At 38.2% G+C, this 22,709-nt stretch overlaps 1 protein-coding gene and 1 long non-coding RNA gene across 3 annotated transcripts in view; one reads left to right on the top strand and one right to left on the bottom strand.

Moving 5' to 3' along the window:
* Positions 1-2,467: 2,467 nt before the first annotated feature.
* The window catches only part of LOC121430451 (trimethylguanosine synthase-like), a 36,636-nt gene continuing 16,394 nt past the window's right edge, over positions 2,468-22,709 (bottom strand). For both annotated transcript variants that reach the window (XM_041627718.1, XM_041627717.1), the window contains exons 6-13: positions 17,415-17,487; positions 16,065-16,176; positions 11,515-11,601; positions 10,355-11,214; positions 9,603-9,734; positions 8,091-8,307; positions 7,180-7,258; positions 2,468-2,882 (exon numbers count right to left, since the gene is read on the bottom strand). In XM_041627718.1, the coding sequence (XP_041483652.1) occupies positions 2,772-2,882; positions 7,180-7,258; positions 8,091-8,307; positions 9,603-9,734; positions 10,355-11,214; positions 11,515-11,601; positions 16,065-16,176; positions 17,415-17,487 (1,671 nt within the window). In that variant the 3' untranslated portion in view covers positions 2,468-2,771. The remainder of the gene's footprint in view (positions 2,883-7,179; positions 7,259-8,090; positions 8,308-9,602; positions 9,735-10,354; positions 11,215-11,514; positions 11,602-16,064; positions 16,177-17,414; positions 17,488-22,709) is intronic.
* LOC121430452 lies at positions 17,599-22,327 on the top strand. Its single transcript, XR_005972037.1, has 5 exons — positions 17,599-17,957; positions 19,210-19,308; positions 20,047-20,208; positions 21,262-21,535; positions 21,923-22,327. It is a non-coding gene; the product is annotated as an uncharacterized LOC121430452 (long non-coding RNA).

Below are 22,709 nucleotides of genomic sequence, written 5' to 3'. Positions count from 1 at the left end.
GTAATTATTAATTGTAGTTGTTTACAAGGGGACATGCAGATGATTGATGCTACTTTGACAAGGGAATGACAATTCCAATTTATCAAGGTATATTTGTCCACCCAACTCTAAAGCCACAATAAGGCACCAGATTTGCTTCAAAGTTATGAATTAATGCCCAAGGGGGTTGACCATTTATCTTCAACATTAATGCTATCATTAGCATCATCACCATTATCATCCTCATCAACACTATCATCATCATCATCATCCTCATCAACACTATCATTTTCATCATCATCATCATCTTCACATCTTCATCATCATCACCGTCATCATCCTCATCCTCATAAACACCACCATTACCACCACCACCACCACCCTCCTCCCCCATCTCATCATCATCATGGCCATGATCACAATCATCATCACTACTGTATTACCCCAATATTTTGACTCGTCATTCAAATCATTCCGAAAAGTACATCCCAAAGGACGGACCACACTTCAGAATTACAAATCATTATATTTTTATTCTTATGATCATGATTCCAATGAGCTGCTCTTGAACACTGAAGCACATCATTTACTACAATCATCTTCAGGGACAGAGCCATGGCACAGAGTTAGAATCACAAGGCTTCTCCTATTGACTTTGTAAATTATAATATGACTCAGTCCAAGCTGAAGGCCCAGGTGGGTGTTTCATAAGTTTTTCGTAAGTTAAGAGCAACTTTAAGAACGACTGGTGATCCTTTCTTATGGCAAGTGGTATATTCATTAGCAATGGTTTTGCGCATAAGAAAGGATCACCAGTCGTTCTTAAAGTCGCTCTTAACTTAAGAACAGCTTTATGACAAGGCCCCTTGGTCAGCAGCTTGTCTGCAGGCACAGATACTTGGTTTTCACAATTGCATAGTACATAATACAGAGTCTGAAGCAATGAGACTAGATTCACTGTGTACTGTGGCTGATGCATTGATGAGAGTCTTAGGAGTCTAGTCTTTACTCTCAGACCTGTTATTGGTTCAAGTGTCAAATATGAGTCTTTGCTTACAGACTGGCTTGAGGCCTTGAGGATGGCTGAGATCATGCAGAGATTATTTTTCTATTTTCAAATGAACTGGTAAAGGTTAAAGAAACCTGGAGTTAAAGATAACTGTGGCTTTTAAAAAAAGTGTAATAAAATGTACTAAACGTAAAAAACACCAAAGTATTAAAAAAAAGTAGTACATGTAAAACTCGGGCAAGGAAGGCATCCATTAACTGATGGCGAGTATTTAAAATGTAACCACATCTTATAATTGTTTTTAAAAGCTTCCCTTAGTATTAGTTCAATTGCATTGAAGTTTATGTAAATTATTCAAATAATAAAAAATCTCAACACTAAACACGGCCGCTGGTTTTAAAGGCAAATGCCAGTTGTGGTAATGATATCAAAATGAGTTCGTACAGAATCCAATGAAATGACCACCAAAGTGTCTGTTTGTATGAATAAAAAATATGTGCCAAAGGATTCTGGAAGAAATTGTGTAATTGCTGAGGAATTAGCAAATAAGCACAGGATTTGGGTCAAGCGTCAGGCCGACATTCAAAGCAATAACAATACACTGTCCCACCTGCGCTTATCTGAGTTGGTGATCTTCAGTGTGAACATTTTTCAGCGTAGATTTCGATATTTCACAAAGTTCAGTTTATGTAACTGTACCAGATCTAGATCCTCGATGATATACTGACAATTAAGCCTGGTTTTACAGACTTTCTCATGAAATCAGTGTTTACTGCAACTACTGGCATTTCTCTTTAAAGCCATGGAACTGTTAAGAACCTCAGAATAAAAAAAGATGTAGAATGATGATGCTTCATATCTTTATCATCACTTGTGTTTCCAGTCAGTGTTACCGAAGCCATTTGATTGATTTGAAGAATATGACTTAATAATGTCAGAGTTCATTTCATTTTAAGGGTCTCATGCTTTGTCACAACTGCACTGCTTAAATTCAATCCTGGGCCCTATAATACATATGATTATCGCACGCAAGTTTGCACTCTCCACTTGCATATGGAGACAAAATAAGAACTTGTGTGTAAAAAAGTTTGTGTAAAAAGTCACAGAAATATCTATAAAGGAAACATTGATTCATACAGTAACAACTACTTGATAGAAAATATGTCCACTGTATAGTCCCATCACATGATCAAATAAGACTGCCTCCCAGGTACAACTAATTAATAACAAGAATAATAATATGCAACATTTATACAGCGCTTAATACAAATGTTTCTAAGCGCTGCATACTATTACCCCGGCTTAAGCACGGCTACCCTGATCGGGCGCATTGAGCATTCAAAGGAATTTCTTCCTACTGGGTACCCATTTACTACACCTGGGTCGAGAGTGGCAAATGTAGATAAACGCCTTGCCAAAGGACGCTAGTGCTGCGGTGGGATTTGAACCCCGGTCCTTGTGGTTCACAGTCCGGAGACTTATCCACTGAGCCACAACACCTCTACTGGACCCATTGCATAAACATTACCATGGTAACTTTAAGCATACAACGGTATATACCTCCAAAGGAATTCTTGTGATTGGCTGTTGAGGATCGTTACTATGGTAGTTAACACTGGATGATGATCTTGGGATTATAGTCAATCACTTTCAGGCTACGAGCCCCAGACAGCTCCTGAATACCCATACAATTAACCTCTTGAACACTGGAACTGGATGTTTCTTGTGCAACCCTATGGGAATGGAGAGTCCAGCACTGAATGGATTAAAAAAAAAATCAAAATCATGATCCTCCTACAAGCTCTCCATAGTAGGCTGTGATGGTTTTTATTTTCTTGTTCAAGAAGTTCTGCTCAATCTCCATGCGCCCTCCTGGTCCAGCGAGGGAAGCCAACTGTAGAGGGAGACAAACACACACAAAAAAAGGCTGTGATCCTTGATAAAATACACATCAGATACAATGGTGTCTTTTTCCTAGAGATATGATTAAAATCAACATATAAGGATCATTTTCTTTACATCGTTTGCTATGAATGCAGAGCTGCCAGCTTCAGCCTTTCTGGGAGAATTTACTGAGGAAACAAGGAGATCTTTCTCAATTACAATCCAGGGAAAGACAGCAATGTATGAATCAGGGAAATATTGAAAATCAGGGGTGGTATTCTAGAACACTGTCATAACTTTTGTCATTTCTCTCTGACATGTGACACTGAACATTGTCTTTTCCTTGTCATATCTCTCTAAATTCCCACCCATCTTTTCAGAAGCATACCAATCGAAATCAACATTAGTTCCCAGTGGGAGCCCTTCTACCAAATAGGAAGGCCCCATGGCAGGTAGGGCATATCCCCAATACAGTTGCTGGCATCGCGCAATTATGCGTATATTGATGTGCTTAATTACAAAGAGAGACGGAGCTGTGAAGGATTTTATTGAACTTAATTGAAGGTTTTATCATCATTTCATCGCAGTCAATGGCTGAATTGAGAAAGATTTACAAAGTAAAAAGAAGTAGAAAAAGAACAAGTGGAATGCCTCTGGCCATCTCACCTGCATCACGCGGTTCAATATAGCAGCAGTGCTGACTTTGAATACTACTCTAACTCGCACAAGATGTTCAGTGATACATGTGTCCACTTGTGTCCACTTTTTATGAACTAGACCAATAAACTTCCAGAGATATGATGGTTATTCAACAAAAAACCCCAACATGGCCAAAGTTCATTGACCTTACATGACCTTTGACCTTGATCATGTGACCTAAAACTCGAACAGGATGTTCAGTGATACTTGATTACTTTTACTAAATAGGTTCATTATTGCGGATTGAAATAATCGCTAGAGGGTATTCATTTGTCTCGCAATCTACTATGGTCAACAAGGAAATTCGTGATCACTCTCGCAAAAAGTGTTCACTGGCTTTCTAGGAAATTCGTGATCACTCTCGCAAAAAGTGTTCACTAGCTTACAAGTTCACGAGCTTTCGAGTGCCGCTGCAACTCTTTATCAAGTGACAAGGATTGTCCGATATCGTACTGTATTTATACTAATCTCCAAGACCGTACGCACAAGCGCGAGAACAACAGGTGGGCACTGATCCGTTGTGCGATTGGTCAGGAGTTATGCAAATTATATGCAAATACGCCGTGGGTCGGCAATATGCATTTGAGACCAAAATTGGCGGGCTCGCTAGTTTCCCGTGGGCGGGGGTTGACTGGCTGAGCGGTCCCTCGATCGGGGCCGGGAACGATCGGGTAGGCGTGCACTGCCAGGTAAGGGGGTATTGTGCTGTCGGATGGTTCGCATCCAGAAATCGGGGATGTCGATCCCGCTGTCTCTGTTGAAGTTGTTAGGACAAAGACGTATACTAATAGCCTCCTTAATCCTGCGTGTATACCAATGTCTTTCTTTGGCAATGCAATGTACACCCTCCCAATCTGGGTGGTGTTGCTTCTCCCAAGCATGTTCTGCCACCGCGGATGTGTCGGTTCGCTGTAACCGAACATCGCGCTTGTGTTCAGAAATACGTTCAATTATCGGTCGGGCTGTCTCTCCGATGTAAGACCCGTCACATCCCTGGCAAGGAATGTTGTATACTACGCCATCACGTCTGTGATCAGGGATAGGGTCTTTGGGGCGTACAAGCTGTTTGCGTAAGGTGGTGTCCGAGCGGAAAACCGTTCGGATACCGTGACCTTCTAATCGGCGTTTAAGTTGTTGTGAAAGGCCATCTATGTATGGCAAGACTGTACAAGTCTTGAAAACCTTCTGATCCCTTGGTGTTTGTTTTTTCTTGAAAGTGTTCTTGATAAAACGGCGTGGGTAGCCGTTGCTGTATAAGGCACCACGTATGTGTGCTCTTTCTTTCGGGAGTTCAGGCGGGTGAGTTATAATACGTGCTGCTCTGTCGAACAGACATTTAACAAGACCCTTCTTGACCGATTTGTCGTGATGAGAATCATATGGTATGTATTGGTCTGTATGAGTGGGCTTGCGGTAGACAGAGGTGGAAAGTTTCCCGCCCTCGTGTCTTTGGACTAGCGTATCAAGGAATGCTAATTTCCCTCCTTGTTCAGTCTCCAGAGTGAACTGGATGGACGGTTGCTGGCTGTTTATGTATGCGAGTAGGCTGTCTGCTTCGGAATTATTTACAATTATGAAAGTGTCATCGACGTATCTCTTCCACACCCGTGGGCGGCATGTGGAAGGACACTTGGGCAAAGCGTTCTGTTCAAATCCTTCCATATATAGGTTAGCCACAACCGCTGAGACTGGGCTACCCATTGCTGCTCCTTCTGTTTGCTCATAGAAAGAGCCTCTGTACAGAAAATATGTGGATCTGAGGACGAACTCGAGGAGTTCGGCTATTTGTTCAGGCATAAGTGTTGTACGTTCTGATAATGTGGGGTCGGATTGCAAGCGTTGCAGGGCCGTACTGCATGCGCCCTCTATCGGTACGTTAGTGAAGAGGGAGACTACATCAAAAGAGATCATGGATTCTTGTTCGTTAATCGTCTGCTCCGATGTGAATTCAGCGAATTCACTGGAGTTGGTAACCGTGTGTTCTGAGCAGTTAGTGAGAGGGGACAGGATGTCCGCCAGGTACTTAGATAGGTTATAGGCAAAAGAACCTATGCATGAAACTATTGGTCTGAGAGGTATTCCGGGTTTGTGTATTTTGGGCAACCCGTATATTCTAGGTGGCTGATTACTCTTATGTACAAGTTTCATGAATCAGATCCATAAACTTTCAAAGTTAGGATGGTAATTCAACAGATACACCCAATTCGGCCAAAGTTCATTGACCTTTGACCTTGGTATGTGACCTGAAACGCGCACAGGATGTTCAGTGATACTTGATTACTCTAATGTCCAAGTTTAATGAACTAGACCAATAAACTTTCAAAGTTATAATGGTAATTCAACAGATACCCCCGATTCGGCCAAAGTTCATTGACCCTAAATGACCTTTGACCTTAATCATGAGACCTGAAACTTGCACAAAATGTTCAGTGATGCTTGATTACTATTATGTCCAAGTTTCATGAATCAGATCCATAAACTTTCAAAGTTATGATGGGAATTCAACAGATATCCCCAATTCGGCCAAAGTTCATTGACCCTAAATGACCTTTGACCTTGGTCATGTGACGTGAAACTCATGCAGGATGTTCAGTAATACTTGACTAACCTTATGGCCAAGTTTTATTAACTAGGTCCATATACTTTCTAAGTTATGACGTCATTTCAAAAACTTAACCTCAGGTTAAGATTTGATGTTGACGCCGCCGCCGCCGTCGGAAAAGCGGCGCCTATAGTCTCACTTTGCTTCGCAGGTGAGACAAAAATGGAGAAAAAAAGGAGGAATTAATATGTACATGTTCATTGACCCCGAATGACATATGACCTTGGTCATGTGACGTGGGTCATATGACCTGAAACTCACACAGGATGTTAAGTGATACTTGTTTACTCTTAGTCCAAGTTTTATGAATCAGATCCATAAACTTTTAAAGTTATGATCGTAATTCAACAAATATCCCTAACTTGGCCAAAGCTCATTAACCCTAAATGACTTTTGACCTCAGTCATGTGACCTGAAACTCGCACAGGATGTTCAGTGATACTTGTTTGCTCTTATTTCCAAGTTTTATGAATCAGATCAGTAAAATTTCAAAGCTATGATGGTAATTCAACAAATATCCCCAACTTGGCCAAAGTTCATTGACCCTAAATGAATTTTGACCTTCATCATGTGACTTGAAACTCAGGCAGGATGTTCAGTAATATTTGATTGACCTTGTAGCCAAGTTTCATGAACTAGGTCCATATGCTTTCATTTTATGCTATCATTTTCAAAAACTTAATCTTCGGTCAAGATTTGATGTTGACGCCGCCGCCATCAGAAAAGCGGCGCCTATAGTCTCACTCTGCTATGGCGATGAGACATCTATTATTGATGTTATTAACAAAACTTTGACTGTCCTACTAAATAAGGACAGTTGGCACGAATGATGTATCAGCGGACCTGAAACTAGACAACTAGGGTAGTTTTACAAGGACTTAAGTTTGAGTTACTGTTGCACTCTTCCGGTTTGCAGTATCACCATATTAGTCATATTACGCTCACTGGATACAAGAGAATCACATTTTTTTGCAGTGACTCCTAGAACATAGATCTGATCCCTTACCTGGTCAACATTAGCATTCCTTGGAGCAAAGAAACCAATATTTTCTGAGATGCACCTGGCCTTCTCAAACATGGCTGCAGTGAGGAGGAGTTAAGGTCAACAATTGAAAGTACCGAGCAACTTTTGAAATCAGCGACGAGCTGCAGCTTATGCAGTTCTATAGAATTACACTGGAACACAACAGTGTCTTAAAAATGTTTAAAGCCTGACTAAATATTTGGTAGAGGATAAAAAAATATGAATCACTCTTGTATCTCCTGACAATCCAATCTTACAAATTATAATAATGTAATGATTGCTAAATCTATTCTTTTAACTGTTGATTATTTGTGAAAAATCGAATTTAGAATTATTCAATCTCGCGTCCTCTCTTGGCAATGCTTTAATTTTTCTTTAAAAAGTGACAATTGAATAATTTCTGCACAGATTCAAAAGTAAAAAAAAGTAGTTGCAGCAAACAATAATTTCATGAGAAAGTCTTTAAAATCAAGGTCAAATGTCACCATATTATCATGGATCTAATTCTGATACATTGAAAGAAACCTATATTTGTGAAATCATGAAATCTTAGCTGAAACCCGATAATTCAGATGATCACCAACACAGAAAAGCATATGTGGGAAAAATACCCAACACTTTATGGAATTCTGTGCTTATTTTGCTCATTAATTAGCATTTACAAATTTTTTGGCTGAGCCATTTGGCACTTCTTTATACATACAAACATGTGGCTGTTTTTATTGGATTCTGGTTGAACTCATTTTGAGATCGTTACCACAACTGGTACTTATCTTTAATGATTGGATGTCCAAAAGCTCCAGACAAAGAATACATAGTGAATGTTCAGCCTCATTTAAAGTGCTAAATTCTCCTTAAATCAACTGGAGTTCAACCTCTTAAGCAAAGGATATGTATCAATGTCCATCATGGTGAAAACATCAAAGACGTCGGACTTGAGGTACTTGGGCCCACCCCAGGGAGGGCTCAAGAACACCACGTCTGCTTTCAGGTCATCTGCCACCTTGAAGAAGTCCCCAACGATGAAATCGATGCGATCCTCCACCCCGTAGACCGCAGCGTTGTGTCGGGCTAACTCGATCTTGGCGGGGTCGATGTCTACTGCTATCACTGGTTAGAAGAATGAAATGGGGGATTCAATTCAATTTAATTCAATACAAGATAACATTATTTTTAGATGTTTCGAACAATGAAATCGATGCGGTCCTACAACCCGTAGACGGAAGCATTGTGTTGGGCTAACTCGATCTTGGCAGGGTCGATGTCTACTGCTATCACTGGTTAGAAGAGTGAAATGGGGATTCAATTACAGCTTTAATTTCTTCCAATATGTTTTTGTCCATACTGTATAAACTCATATCAATCACGCAAAGAACAGAAAGTTAAGAATACAGAGGAGTTTCATCACTCACATGGCTACATTTGCTGTTTGAATTCAAGACATTCAAAAGGGTAATTTTTCTTCATTAGTTGGAGCTATCTTTTGTATGCTCTTTTTTTCTGATTCCATGACATTCGAACCAGCGACACTTGCTCTGCTATACACTATCCACATGTCCGACTTCAACCCTGAATTTTACAATATCCCCTACCCTAGACCCAACATAAATTGCTATTGCAATCTTATCCTAACCTCATATCTTGGACCAAGACCGGAACAATTGTCGCAGGAGCATATGTTTTGTCACCCCTTCTTCTTCCTTCTTAATACCCCCGTCACACTTATTCGGAATCAGCAGGAATCGAGCAGAACCAGCCGGAATGAAAATTTTTCAAAATTCGAGCCACATTCGGGAGGGAATTTCGAATTGATCTAAATTTGTAAAAATGTTGTTCGATGACTTCAATGCTCCTCAGTGCTGACTGACGTTGCAGCAACAGCTAGCCGTGCTTTTATGCAATTCGATTCTCCCAGTCAGAGAGCAGTCAAAATGTACTTCGAATGTCGTTCGATATTTCTCCACTTCGAATGCACTTCGAAAGTTTTGAACATGAGCAAAACATTCGGGCCGGTCACAAGAATAGACCCGAATGTCTGGAATGCACTCAGAATGCAGTCAGAATTTTCAGAATGCGCTTCGAATATCTAGGAATGTACCAAGAATTTTCATTCCGGCTCATTCCGCCTCTAGTGTGACGGGGGTTTTGTCTCGTCTATTCTTGTGTACTACTTGAAATACCATAGTGGTGGGAGGAGTGGTATCCCCTGCCCCCCCTCCTCTTGCAGCACCATCCCTGAATGCAGCTCTAGGTTAACCTCAACTCCTTTCTCTCACATGTCAAGGTAAACTGACAGCTGTTTACCGATATGGGAGGGGGGGGGTAGATGGGAGGGGTGTTACCCCTGCCCCCACTCCTTGTAGCACCCCCACCGTGAATATAGCTCTAGGTTAACCCTCACTCACCTCGTTCACATGTAAAGGCAAACTGGATAGCGTTGCCCCCGGCCCCACAGAAGGCATCAACGATCAAGTCACACCTGCACCTTTCTGCTTGATGTTCAGCTATCCTCTCGGGTGTCACAGAATACCAGCCCTCTAAACAACAAAAAGATATCCAAAATGAGACGTTGAATTGCCATTGGGTCTCCACCTTTGTTGAATTTCCGTTAAGTCTCATCCCAAATGGTCTAATCCTTGATTTGTCAGTGAATTTCAGACTATTTTGCTCTCAGCCCAATCAGGTGCAATGATTTAAAAAAGCTTATATAACATTTGTCAGTGAAAATCAATGACTATTTGTTTCAAGAAATGGTTCTCTGAGATTGTCCTTGGCAAAAATGACCCCAGTTTCAGAACAGGATGCTAACTTTATAGCTGGCATAAAATGAAAAGTTTAATAGCATTATAGAACCCTTCAATTTTGGCTATAGAATGACTGAAAGAAAGAAGAAAAAAAGAGAAAGGAAAAGGGAGATAAAGACAAGACAAGGCAGAAATAATGGGATGAGAAGGTGGGATAGTGAAGGGAAGGAAGGTGTGGGTGGAAGAAGAGAATCACAGGGAGAGAAGAGAGAAAGATGAGGAGAGGAATGATATGATGGTTGGCAAGGAACAGAGGGAAAAATGAAGAAAATAGGAAAGGATGGAAGGGGAGAAGGATCAAAGGAGGGAAGAGAGGAAAGATGGAAAGGAAATGATAAAGAACATCAACGTACCTGCATCCAACTTGATGCCTTCATCAAACTTTGAGAAAAGTCTGTACCGCTGAGCCCAATACTTGTTCAGTTCCTTACTACCTCCAGCAATGTTATGCTTTGGAGCGTGCTTCCGATGTCTTCCATTCTTTCCTTTAGTCTTTTCTTCCGTCTTTGTAGCTTTTCTTTCAGCTATGTTCTCTGTTCTCTCAGATTTATCTGATATTGTCTCAACTATGCTTGATGTGTTCTGTTCAGGTTCCTTAAGTTCTTGTCGGTCTGTTGGTCCAGCATCTCCTTTTTCATCCACATTAACATCCTTAACATTTGATCCATCATCAATAGTCTTATCTACCTCCTTGTTGCAAGGGACACCTTTATCTTGACGTTCTAACAAAACGTCACCATGGCATTCGCTTACATTCTCAGAAGACAATCTCCCATCAGTCTTGTCTTCTGCCATATCCTCCGGTGAAGCTCCTATGTTTGCATCAAGATCTGATGCACCACTCTCACCACCGTCGTCTGAGTCCTCATCTTTATCATTACCATTGAAACTGACACCGATGTCATCCAAGTCTTCTTCCCTCTCCAGGAACCCCCTCACCTTGCCTAGGACATTGCTCATGCCAACCTTACAGGTGAGTTTATTCCTCTGCCCTCCACCCTCAACATCATTGCCAGTTCCTTCCTTTGAAGTTCTTGCATTTGTTCCCTCGTCATTGTCGACGTCTTCATACCTTTCATCGATGGAATCTTCATCACTGAATCTGATGTGGAGCGGCTTCTTCCTCAAGTTAAGGTCAGGGTCGTGACTCTCCTTCAGCCGTTTGTTGAAGTAGAGGACTTTGGCCTTTTGGAATGGCTTCTGACTCTTGAATCTGGAAAAGTGCAAATTAAATCAGAAAACTAATTTTCTTTGAAATGTAAGGAATTTTTCAAATGGGGGTTAAAGAAAATTCAGCATATTAGGCAATTCTGTGCACAGTGGCGGTTTGACTGTGGAGCAGCCTCTCTAGTGACATACTCCGGAGAAGCTTTTTGGCTGAATTCTTGTACCATACATGATGAAATAAAATAAATGTGCAGGATTGGTAGTCACACACGTACAAGTATATTGCAATTCAAGAATTTCTTCAGTGCAAGATAAGCTTCAGGGGGGGAGGGTAATGTGAGTTTACCTATGAGATGCAGGGTCACAACTGAAGCCTAGCTTCTGGAAGACTTTGGTGTATGCTGTACCAAGCTCATCTGCATCCAGCTCATGACTGTATCAGAAACAAAAAGAGGAACACTCAGATAATTTACAATTACTATAACTATTGCTCTGTTGCTTCATCTACTGATGCTGGGGTGGTCTGGTGGTTCCGACTCTCACCTTGTTGTGGTGAAAATTATTTGCCTAAACTATAGCACGTACATTGTATTGCTGTAATGAAGAGTTGAACACTTAAGAGCTGTCCATACAAGTACCTGATCAGTGATGGTTATGATGCAGTCCCACATGTACAGATATTTGTGTGTTTACTTTGTCAACATCGTACGGGAACCACAACCAAGGAGACATCTAGGTACACTGATAACATTTCTCTTACAAAAGAACTAAGATGCATTAATTCAGATGCAGAACTAGTCGTGATCGAGGGGAAAGTAAAAATATTCTGCGAGGTGTGCAAGGAGCACTTCGCAAATGGGTCGTCAAACAAAAGGGCCAACCTGAAAAGACATCTGGGCAGATCCGCTTATCTGTTAAACAAAAGCACACTCGAAAATGAGTCCTCAAAACTAGAAGCTGCTTTCAAAGACATTGAATAGAGACACAGCACTATCTTAATCAGAAACGGAAATAGAGCCGTCGGCGTTGACCGTGGGGAAAAGAATGGTGTCATTTCCCTCAGGAATCTGGCACACAAGGGAAATGCGAAGTGCCACATTGAGAGCCAACGCCACATGCAAAAGAAAAAGTACTCAAATTCATCATCACATAGAATATCAACCTTTTCTTTTACAAAGAAGCCGTCCTCTGCATCTTCATCTGTCCCTGAACTATGATATGGTTACTACAAGGAGTCGTACACATACAATAATAACCATGTAAACATCAGAATCCTTCGAGACGACAGTCTCTATGGTTAAGACAAAAAGAAAACCTGGTTCATAATAACCCCACACTGCTTTTACATTGTACCCAAAAGACAGCCCAGCTCGGGATATAAAAGGGACCTTCAGAAGCACTGAATGTAGACTCTTGGGTCACTGCACAGACAATATTTGTGAGAAATGTGAGGAATTCCAAGCTACAGTCATTTGAAAAGAGAGCAATTCACAGAAATGCTGTAACAATGGACGGAGAACGTGATACATCAAGAACGACAAATGACTGCTTGACCAGATCAGAGACACTCAAGAAACTGCAAGATCAGAGGCTAACCATTGAAAAATGGAACTCTGAGATATTTTTTCTTCAGAGTAAATCTGTAAGGAAACAGATACACTGTAGGAATTATCAAGATAAACTCAATGAGTATGCAAAGAGAGGTTCAATAAAAGCAATCTGTAACCAACGGGTGAAAGCTTCCAATAAAGGAAAACTCCACAACACGAACATTCTAATGGGATTACTAAAAAACAATGTTAGAAACTTCCATGTAGAGAGACAGGGCAAGAGATACAAAGCTTCTTTGAAGACTTTCTTTGAAGTAATACTAATCTGGGGAGGACCAAGGCTCGCCAACTTTGTGTCTCTAAATTTCTTCGGTCCATAAATGCACTTGATTTTTCGTTGGAGCCAGGAAAGCAATACGCATATGTAAGAAAACAGACTATAATTAACTAACTTCTTTGTTATTTAAATCATTACGTACAGTTAAACTTACAGATATTATCAAGATTTAAATTGCTTCAATTTTGCAATGATACCACACAAAAAGTCTTTCACCCTATTTAATGAATATGTTCTCAATTAATGCAAACATTCACAATTACTTTACTACATCATTTAACTAATTCCCCAGATGGACTTTTCCAAATGACAGACCTAAATGTTCAATACGACATACTGGCCCCACACTATGGAATACTTTAGACTTGTGTACATATAATATACAAATTAATAACACTTTTAAAAGACAATATCAAAAGAAATTGCTGTGCAATTATTGATTTCTTTGAACATGGTCTTGTATTGTTTGTTTGGTCGTTCATCTATTTGTTTTTGTTTTTTAATCCTTGTTATGTTTTGTTTTAAATTGAATTTTGCTTTATCTTTTTTGTTTAATGAAATGATGATTCGTATCTTTTATTCTTTGGTACTTGGTGTATCCAAACCATATACTGAATTTCATTTTTAACGATTAATACATCTTGGGTATGCGCGTTTTAACAAGCATTTTTGTGACTTTTTTGTGCATGCCCCATTTTCATTCAGTATTTTGTTCATCTACATGTACATTTTTACAATCATGTGCCAACCATTATTTCATCATAACCATCATTTGTTCTGGTTATTTTCTGTTGATACTTTTGTTTATGTTGTGATTTATTTTTCTTTGTGTATATATTTAATTTTGTTCTCATTGTGTCCTTTCTAATGAATTTGGAAATAAATACTTGAGTTGAAAATTCATGTACCATTGAACCAGGCACATCGGATGCAAAGTTCAGAAGTCTGCAGAATATCTACAGAGATGTACAAAACCGTAGAAATCTTCCAAGAGTCCCAGTTATGCACTCAGAAAATGAGACAGCGATTGTAGCTAACGTTGAGTACATGGCAGAGACGGATCAGTAGGCTTCTGTGAAAAAATGGAGCAAGACCACACATGTCTGCCAGATGATTTGATAGTTGTGGAAAGTAATGAGAAGTATGCGAACATCAGTGCTGCATTAAAGATCATAAGAATGGCAAGAGCACTGATCCTCAATCTACTGCACCCAGACCTATCCAAACTTCCCTTGCTTGTTCATCCAACGTGTAATAGGTTTTTGTTCAAAAGCAGTGGAACGATGTCCAGATATCATACCATCAGTGTCTTCTGGATGTATTGGGACCTCTCGTTTGGGCATGTTTCCCATGGCAATGCCAGCAGAAGAACACTTATGCTAAAGTCAGCAAAAGATGCAGCGTCCGAGAAATTCCAACCAACATCGATTGACGACGGATTTACTCTCACACCGTTCAAAGTCACGAATGATGATGGATCATGTACACTTAAAGATCTTCCTGATCAAGATTTCATTCATAACCATGAAAAACTCATCAACCATACGTTCCATGCTTCAAGGCTCCTATTGATGGGAAGCCACATCATTCACAGCAATCACCTGACATTTGTTCACAAGACGTTCTCCTTTGAAATGCACGGCCTGACAAAGGCAGACATAGAACGAACTGATCGACAAAATTGGCGTTCAGCTAAACAGGTGTGCTTCTTACAAGTTCAAGACTGTATTTAGCACAGCTGATCACTGGTGAAGGAAATCGAGGACAAGACCAATCTTTGAAGGGAATTTTGGTGTTCTTGAAGCTCGTGTGGATCTAAATCGACATTTTCTGCAGTCCAATAGCTTCCCTTTAATAGGGAACGGATGAAGAATGCTTGGCTTGTCTGTCACTTCATCTATGGAAAATCTTTATCGAGAAGACTTCCAATCAGCCACTCCACAGAAATTTCCTTTCAACGTAAACATACCATGATGTCCGACTGACAAGCCTTCTGGCTTTTTAGTACACTCCTGTTTCCCATTCATTTATCATTTATCTTTTGTCTTGTTTTGATATTGTTTCAATGATTTGGCAATAATACTTTATCACTTTCGTCTGTATTTATTTATGTTTCAATGATATACATGTTTTAATTTTATTGTCTCTTTGTTTGTACATGATCATGATATCAACTTGTATTTTTAATGAATTGGAAATAAATGCTGAATTGAATTGAACATGTCATATTGCTGTGAGCCTCATCTGCCACATGAGGGATGCCTACAGAGATTTAATAAATAATGTAGGCTGATTGTTTTAAATAGCATCATGTGACCAAACATATTCTCACTATTTTGTGATGATGTTGAAAATGAAATGCCCACTGATAAAAAATTGTGATTCTGTGACGTCAATATGGAATGGTGCACTATTCCATCATTGACGTCACAGATCATGACGGCGCAAGCACTAATGTGCGTTCCGAACGCTGAGCGCCAGGCTTCAGGAAAAGTAGATCAGTCAGCGCAGCAGGTTATCTTGGTTCAGAATAAAAAGGATGAACTACGAGTACAAGAACTAGATTATCAAGATCTATTGGTCTAACTTATTAAATTAGGATTTAAAATGAATATACCAGGCCTTTCCTTCAAAAGTATAGAGGGAATTATTCATCCTCGGTAAAATTATAGGTAAATTACTGGCAAAATTATTATTTTTCACTCGGGGCTTTGCAATTGGTGAAAAATAGTACATAATGCCAGTTCAACCTCGGATGAATAATTCCCTGTATACTTACTCAAAGCCTGGTATATCTGTATACTATTTTGCTTTCACTATGACAACTACCTTTGTGATTGCTAAAGCAAATTTTACTGGAATTTGAAAAGAATCTTACATCATGTTCCAGCCATTTTTGGTAAACATCATTCAATCAGAAGATGCATTGGTCATAAAAATGCCAGAGAAAAAAAAAGAATAGGCATCTTGGAATAATATTGACTCTGAATCTAAAGATCATGATCCTACCTCCTTTTTGTCTTAAATTGTGATTTTCCTGGAGGCTCATCCTCATCATCATCACCATGGTTACTGCTTGTAGATTGTAAATCTTTATTTACCAACATGGATGATGAAGTACCTGTAATGAACATCAATAAGACACAATACAGAGACACGTGTACTACATATAAAAAGCAATGGCCCCTTAAGATGGATGTTAAAGGGGAAGTTCACCCTGAAGAAAACTTTGTTGTTAAAATAGCAGAAAAAATAGTAAAAAATATTGGTGAAGGTTTGAGGAAAATCCGTTAAAGAGTAAGAAAGTTATTAGAGTTCAAAATTTTGGATTTGTGACGTCATAAACGAGCAGCTGCCCCATGTGTTATGTAATATAAAATGTATGAATTTCAAATTTTGTATGGTTCCTGATGACTTAATTTTGTTTTCTTTTCATGATCGGGTGTGAAATGATTTGTCTATTGATATACAAAAGTTACAGTGAAAACCATTTTCAATTTTCTGAGAAAATGACATTTCATTGATTTTTTACCATTTGCTATGTAGGAATGCTGCTCGCATATGACGTCACAAATCAAATTATTGAAATTCTAATAACTTTTTAATTATTTGATGAATTTTTCTCAAACCTTCGGCAATATTTTTTATTATTTTTTCTGCTATTTTTACAATAAACTTTTTGTCAGGGTGAACTTCCCCTTTAATAACTAGGTGGGGGGGGGGTTCATAGGGAAAATCAAGCTTGTTGATAAAAGAATAAGAAAACTTTTTCTCAAAATGAAAGGCAAGTTCCATCAAAACAAAGACAGATTGGTAGATCCCTACATACATTTAGATAGATATATAGCCAAACAGACAGAAAGGTAGGTAGGTCGGTAGGTAGGTAGATAGATAAATATATTTTTTTTAATTATTATTATTATTTATTTGGCCATAAAAACATACAAAAATTGTACAATGTAATTACATGAATACAATTTGAAATTGAATAAATATAGATAAAATAGAAATGAAAAAGAAAGGAGTAAGAAAACGGTTTTTCCGTGGGCCAGGGCTCGCAAAAGTAAAATTCAGTACTATTGCCCAGAGGCATGCGAGCCCTCATGGAAAAACCGTTGAGAGAATATTGCACATCGAATATATAAAATTGCACATTATTAAAATTCAAATAAAAGATATTAAAAACATTATTCTAAAAAGTATGTAACGCCAGGCAAGATACAGTAAAAGAAATAAAGACGGGTATTGGAAAGAATTTGAATACCCATGCCGGACTGATTAAGGAATGTTTGTAATGCTTAACATAATATAGATAATAGATAAACATACATGTATATTCTATGTAAGAAGTCCGCTTACCATTGGTGCTCTCACTGGAATCAGTCCTAGAATTCTTGGAGTTTTGTTTCCGTTTCTTCCCTCCACCTTTCATCTGCAGGGAAGAAAATGTGGCAATATTAAAAACACTTTTCAATTCATGATGTGCTATCGAAATCCGCTGTCATAAACTCTACTAATGATGATGATGATGAATGAGAATTAGACAATGGCCCGAATTCACAAAGGTGGACTAAAGTTATACCCGGGGTATAAAACGCGTCATTTGACGTCATTTTAATCCATGGACTAAAGTTAGTACCTAGGTACTAACTTTTGCGATTCACAAAGGTGGACTAAAGTTATACCGGGGTATAAAACGCGTCATTTGACGTCACGATTTAGTCAGCTCTTTGGGGTGGACTAAATCGGTGGATTAAAGTTAGTCCACGGTTTTAACCAATCAGAGAGCAGCATTGCGGTTGCAGAAAAGTTTGCTGCAAAAAAAAAGTTTTTTGGACGGAGACGAGATTCGGTGTGATCGGCTTATCTAAAGCTTAAAATTTCACGACTTCGACCGAGATTGTAAGTAAATTACATAATTTATTGGAGCTTAAATCATGACGGAGAATTCAGTTCCATCTGTAACTATCATTGATAGCTTTAACTTTCCAAAAAGTGTACTCGAAAACTTGAAATGGTATCTTAATCATTGTTATCGTCGCGTCTCTAAGCTGCTCAGTCCCAGCCATGTATTTTTGTGTGCGTTCTTGGTTATCAGATGAGCAGTGCAGTGCGAGACGCAATTAGCAGTCACACTCACAGGCGAGGTAGGCGTGATTGAAAGGCCGATACTAGTTATGCCAGGCAGTGATTTTGAGTGATTTTCGATTTTGTGTGATTTTCATGGAATTTTTGTTGTCTACGATACCCCTGCCAACACAATACTGTGCATCGAATTTTGTCTGAAAAGTGAATCAAGACCAAGGAGAGCAGCGATAAAAAAAAATAAAAAAAAAATCTAACATTACAAATACAAGAGCCGGTCTAACGTTAGACATTCTATCTACCCTGGGCTGGCTTTGCCTTGGCTTGGATAGATGGCCAGGCTTACCTGGTAGCCATGTTAGAGTTAGTCCTACAACATCGTTGGAGTAAAAAAAAAAATTAATAAGGGTCAACTCGAGTCTAAGGCTAAGCCCTGATTTAAATATTTTTGGAAAAAAATGTTTTAAAAAGATTGGGTTCCACTCACCACTGTTTACTCCAACAGCTGTATATGAACTTAATTTTAATATGACTTTGATTTTACTAAAACTAAGTTTTACTTACCTTCGGCATCGCATTTGCGATCACTTCTAGATTTACGGTGTCGTCAAAACAAAAAATAATGGAAATCCTAGGCCTAATTGAATAATTTGAGTAATTCTAACTGAGGTCTAACTTTGAAAATTCTATCTTTTGGGGGTTATTTTCTCTACCCCACTCTCTTTGTTTCAAGTATTTTTTTTTCACAAGGTGTCCTTCCAATGTTAAATCCACACGAGACCGCACATAACTACAAGTGCATTTGATCTTTAGTTCTAAACATTTGTAGTAGACCGATAAATAGGTTTATTTCTGTCAGAGATATGCTCCCCTGAGACTTCATGTGGCTCCGCAGCATCCCCTCTCACAAAAAAATCAGAAAATGTTGAAAGACTCCTTTGAAACAGCGGATTTTATCATTCTACAATTGTACCTGCTTTTTATTTTTTTCTTTGATATAAGGCCTAGTACATTGCAGTATGATTGATGAATAAATATTTTTTCATTCTTTTTTTTTCTTCCATATCAGAAACAGACCATACTCGGCAGATTGTGAGATTGTGATCAATCAAGACGACAAACATGGCTCACATTTTTGAACTGCTGTGCCTTCTTGCAACAGAGTGAGGTATGTCTTATCAATTCATATTGAAAAAAATTAGATATCATTAAAATGGCATTTTTCATTAAATGTTATTTCTGTGATTTGAATTCATCTTGTAATTGTTAATGTATCATGTATGTTACTTTTTCATTCTTGTCATAGTAATTGACAAAAAGGAAGAGGGGGGGGGGGGACCTTGCTTGTATGTTATAAGCATATGTGTACTGGTCACTAGCTTTTTTTTAAAGGCTTGTTGATCTCCAATTAATCCTGACATTTTGTTGAATATTTATTTAAAAGAGAGAAAAAAGCATAGTCAGTCTTATGAATGCCAGGGGGGGGGTGGATGTAGAATAAAAAGTTTAATGAGACTTTGATGAAGATTCATGAAAATATGTTATTCGAAAGTCACTCGCAAGCAATACCCTCTTTTTGTGTAAACAATGTTCCATAAAATTAGTGCCTTGCCTTCACTATTCAAGCCAATTGAAAGTGATTCAGCATCTCTTAGACGCGCATGGTTTGATCAATGATGATGATCAGCAACAATTGGCAGTTTTCTTTCTTCACATTTACAAGTACATGTAGGTAAATAGAAAAGCTACTCATGACAATTAGACATTTTTATCTTTTTTTAGGGATTTCTGTATAATCTTTGACATTCTGTTCCTCACTTTAAACACTTTTGAATTAAATGAAATTCAAAGAGTAAATTGCCCATTCATGATGACTCTTAAACACAATCTTTCAACTTCCATGCAGATTCAGCAACACATAGGAAGACCACAGCATGGATTAAGAGACAGGAAGAATCCATTTGAATGCTACAAGGATGAACCTTTCAGAGTGGGCTACCAACAGAGAGAAACGACACATTGCCTGACATGTTACATGTTTTGACAGGACTTTGTTTTTATGCCATTGGTGAGTTTGCATATGCGAACTATAAAGCAGAAGGTAATTGGGGGGGGTCAAATTATGTTCTATGAAAGCGATTCTCCAGGCCAAAAATAATGAGATTTTTATAAAGAAAAATTCGGCTCGCAAAAACCATCAATATTGGATGGAGAATTATGAATTGATTCAATTTTAAAGTTTTACATTACTTGGGGGGAAACAGTTCTGTGTATCCTCATGAATATGCAATATTCACATCCCCACTTGTTCTCTAGTGATTTGAAATTATAATCGTTCATTTTTTTCCTCCAGGAATGTAAAAATGTGGTTGACTGCTGATTATATATTTAAGATAGTTATTGTGAGTTCAGAATAATGTAAGGATCAAGGGTTGGAAGTATCTAGTCATGAAAATTAAGTTTTATGTTTTGCATAGCATGCAGATTTTCCATTAAGTAATTGTCGCCAGAGCAAATATCGTGGAACCCTTGTACATTCATGTATGGAAAATGTGTGGATGTGACATCATCAGGCCACTTCTTGCATATTAATGATAACATGCACATGGTTTACAGAAATAATTAATGCAAAACCTAATATAATTCATCATCCAAATTGTATGATTTTTGTTTCTGCTTTCAGTCAGGAGTACAGGGGAGGGGGAGTGTTGGGGTATTTCAGAGAAAGGTTTTTGTGGAAATGAAACATGTAACCCTTTGGGTTGCAAATGGGTGGGGATTTTATTTTTCTCTCATTTTTTTACAATGTAGCAACATTTTTTAATACAAATATGTCATTCAAGTGGGAAATTATCATGAAGGATGGTTTATAATCACCCAAAAAGAAATATTGGTATGTCATTCCAGCTTAAGAGAGATATTCTCCATTTTGCATGGATTGTTATTGCAGTAGATTTTTTTTAGTGAATCTAAGAAAAATCTCTTTAATCAGTTCCAGTGCATCATAAACATCAGCTCATAACAGAAGCACAATGTTTGCAAATGTAAATGGTAAAGTATCAATTGGCTTTCATATCAATAAAGCAATTACACAACATCACTTATCATTCATTAACTAAAGGTACCTTTTAGAAGATGCAAGCAGACAAAGCAACTATATCATAGTCATCCGTGTGCAGAATCATCAAAGATTTTTCTGAGGCAATGGCAAGGAGTAACAGTTAATGAAGTGTCCGATGACGAGAAATTCAAACCACCCAGCGACAATTTGATGATTGCTACAGGTTTCCAAGAGTCGTAGGTGCTATCGATTGGGGCCATGTCTACATCAGGAGTCCTGATGGGGAACAAGCCCTGTACTTAGCAGAAAGAACAGGTCTTCTGTAAATGTATAGGTTGGTATACACACTCAGTTTTCAATTTGATATTCTCTGTATTCAACACCTACTAGATGTATGTGATAATGAAGAAAACATATATTGGCCCCTAGTACTACATACTGTATTTAATCAAATTTCAATCTTGTTGGTCAAATTTTCTTGTAATTTTATACTCTTTATATGTGAAATAAGACAATTTTAAAGATTTCACAGAAGAAAAAAATATATAGATAATCTGCTAACTTTCATATTGCAGGAGAAATGAAAAATAGTAAAAAAAAAATGCATTTTGCTCTTCAGGTAAAGGGGGTATTAATTGCTTGATCAATGAAGATATATTTCCAGAAAGAATAACGAAGAGCAAATTTTTTAATATTCATTTTGTTTTGATCCTTATTGCAGGTATCCGTTGCTCCTCTCTTTGATGAATTCCTGCCTGCATTCTGTTGTCAATAGAAAAGGACCATGTGCTTCGGGTATTAAGCATTCCATTGGATTATCTGTGTATGAAAGTGGACACTTGTGATCACAAAATGGTAGCTTAGTTGATAGGATGTATTCATGCATTCCGATTTATCATTAGTGATCAAATGACCATCTTGCTTTTAAAAACCCAAATTCACAACATTTTTCTTGTTTGACAAAAGGTTTGGGATGTGAATTCCAGGAAATAAATGACACACACGATGGGCTAATGTATAAGCAGGGATGTGAGAGGTATAAGCAACATTTTGCTCATGCTTAACTAAGTTTGGCATGAGATGGTCTTGGTCATTCTTATGATTCAAGTCTATTTTTATACCATTTTTTAAAACAACAATCAATGTTTGAAGCCTCATGATTTCAATATCAAAACCTCTTTGTTAATTAAATGGTCATATTTCTAAGCATATGCAGCTTCCTAATTTATCAAATTTAAATTATATAATATCATTTTTGCTGAATATCCTTTTTTTTCCCACCTATTTTCATAGGCACTAAGATACATTTCTGTAGTAAGCACTATATATACATTGCAAGCTATTATCATTTGTTTGATATTACTATTTTATGATAGAATCATCCTTTAATTTCTTTCAGAAATATAATTGCCTAATTACCTGTGATATTCATGCTTTAGCTGTAGAGTTTAAAATCTTGACTAAACTTTTTTTAATCCATTGTTTATCTATTTTTATTCAGAGTTTCT

This window comes from Lytechinus variegatus, chromosome 17, assembly GCF_018143015.1.
Source record: "Lytechinus variegatus isolate NC3 chromosome 17, Lvar_3.0, whole genome shotgun sequence".
Taxonomy (NCBI): domain Eukaryota; kingdom Metazoa; phylum Echinodermata; class Echinoidea; order Temnopleuroida; family Toxopneustidae; genus Lytechinus; species Lytechinus variegatus.
The sequence above is the reverse complement of the archived record's forward strand: the minus strand, read 5'-3'. Positions and strand labels throughout refer to the sequence as shown.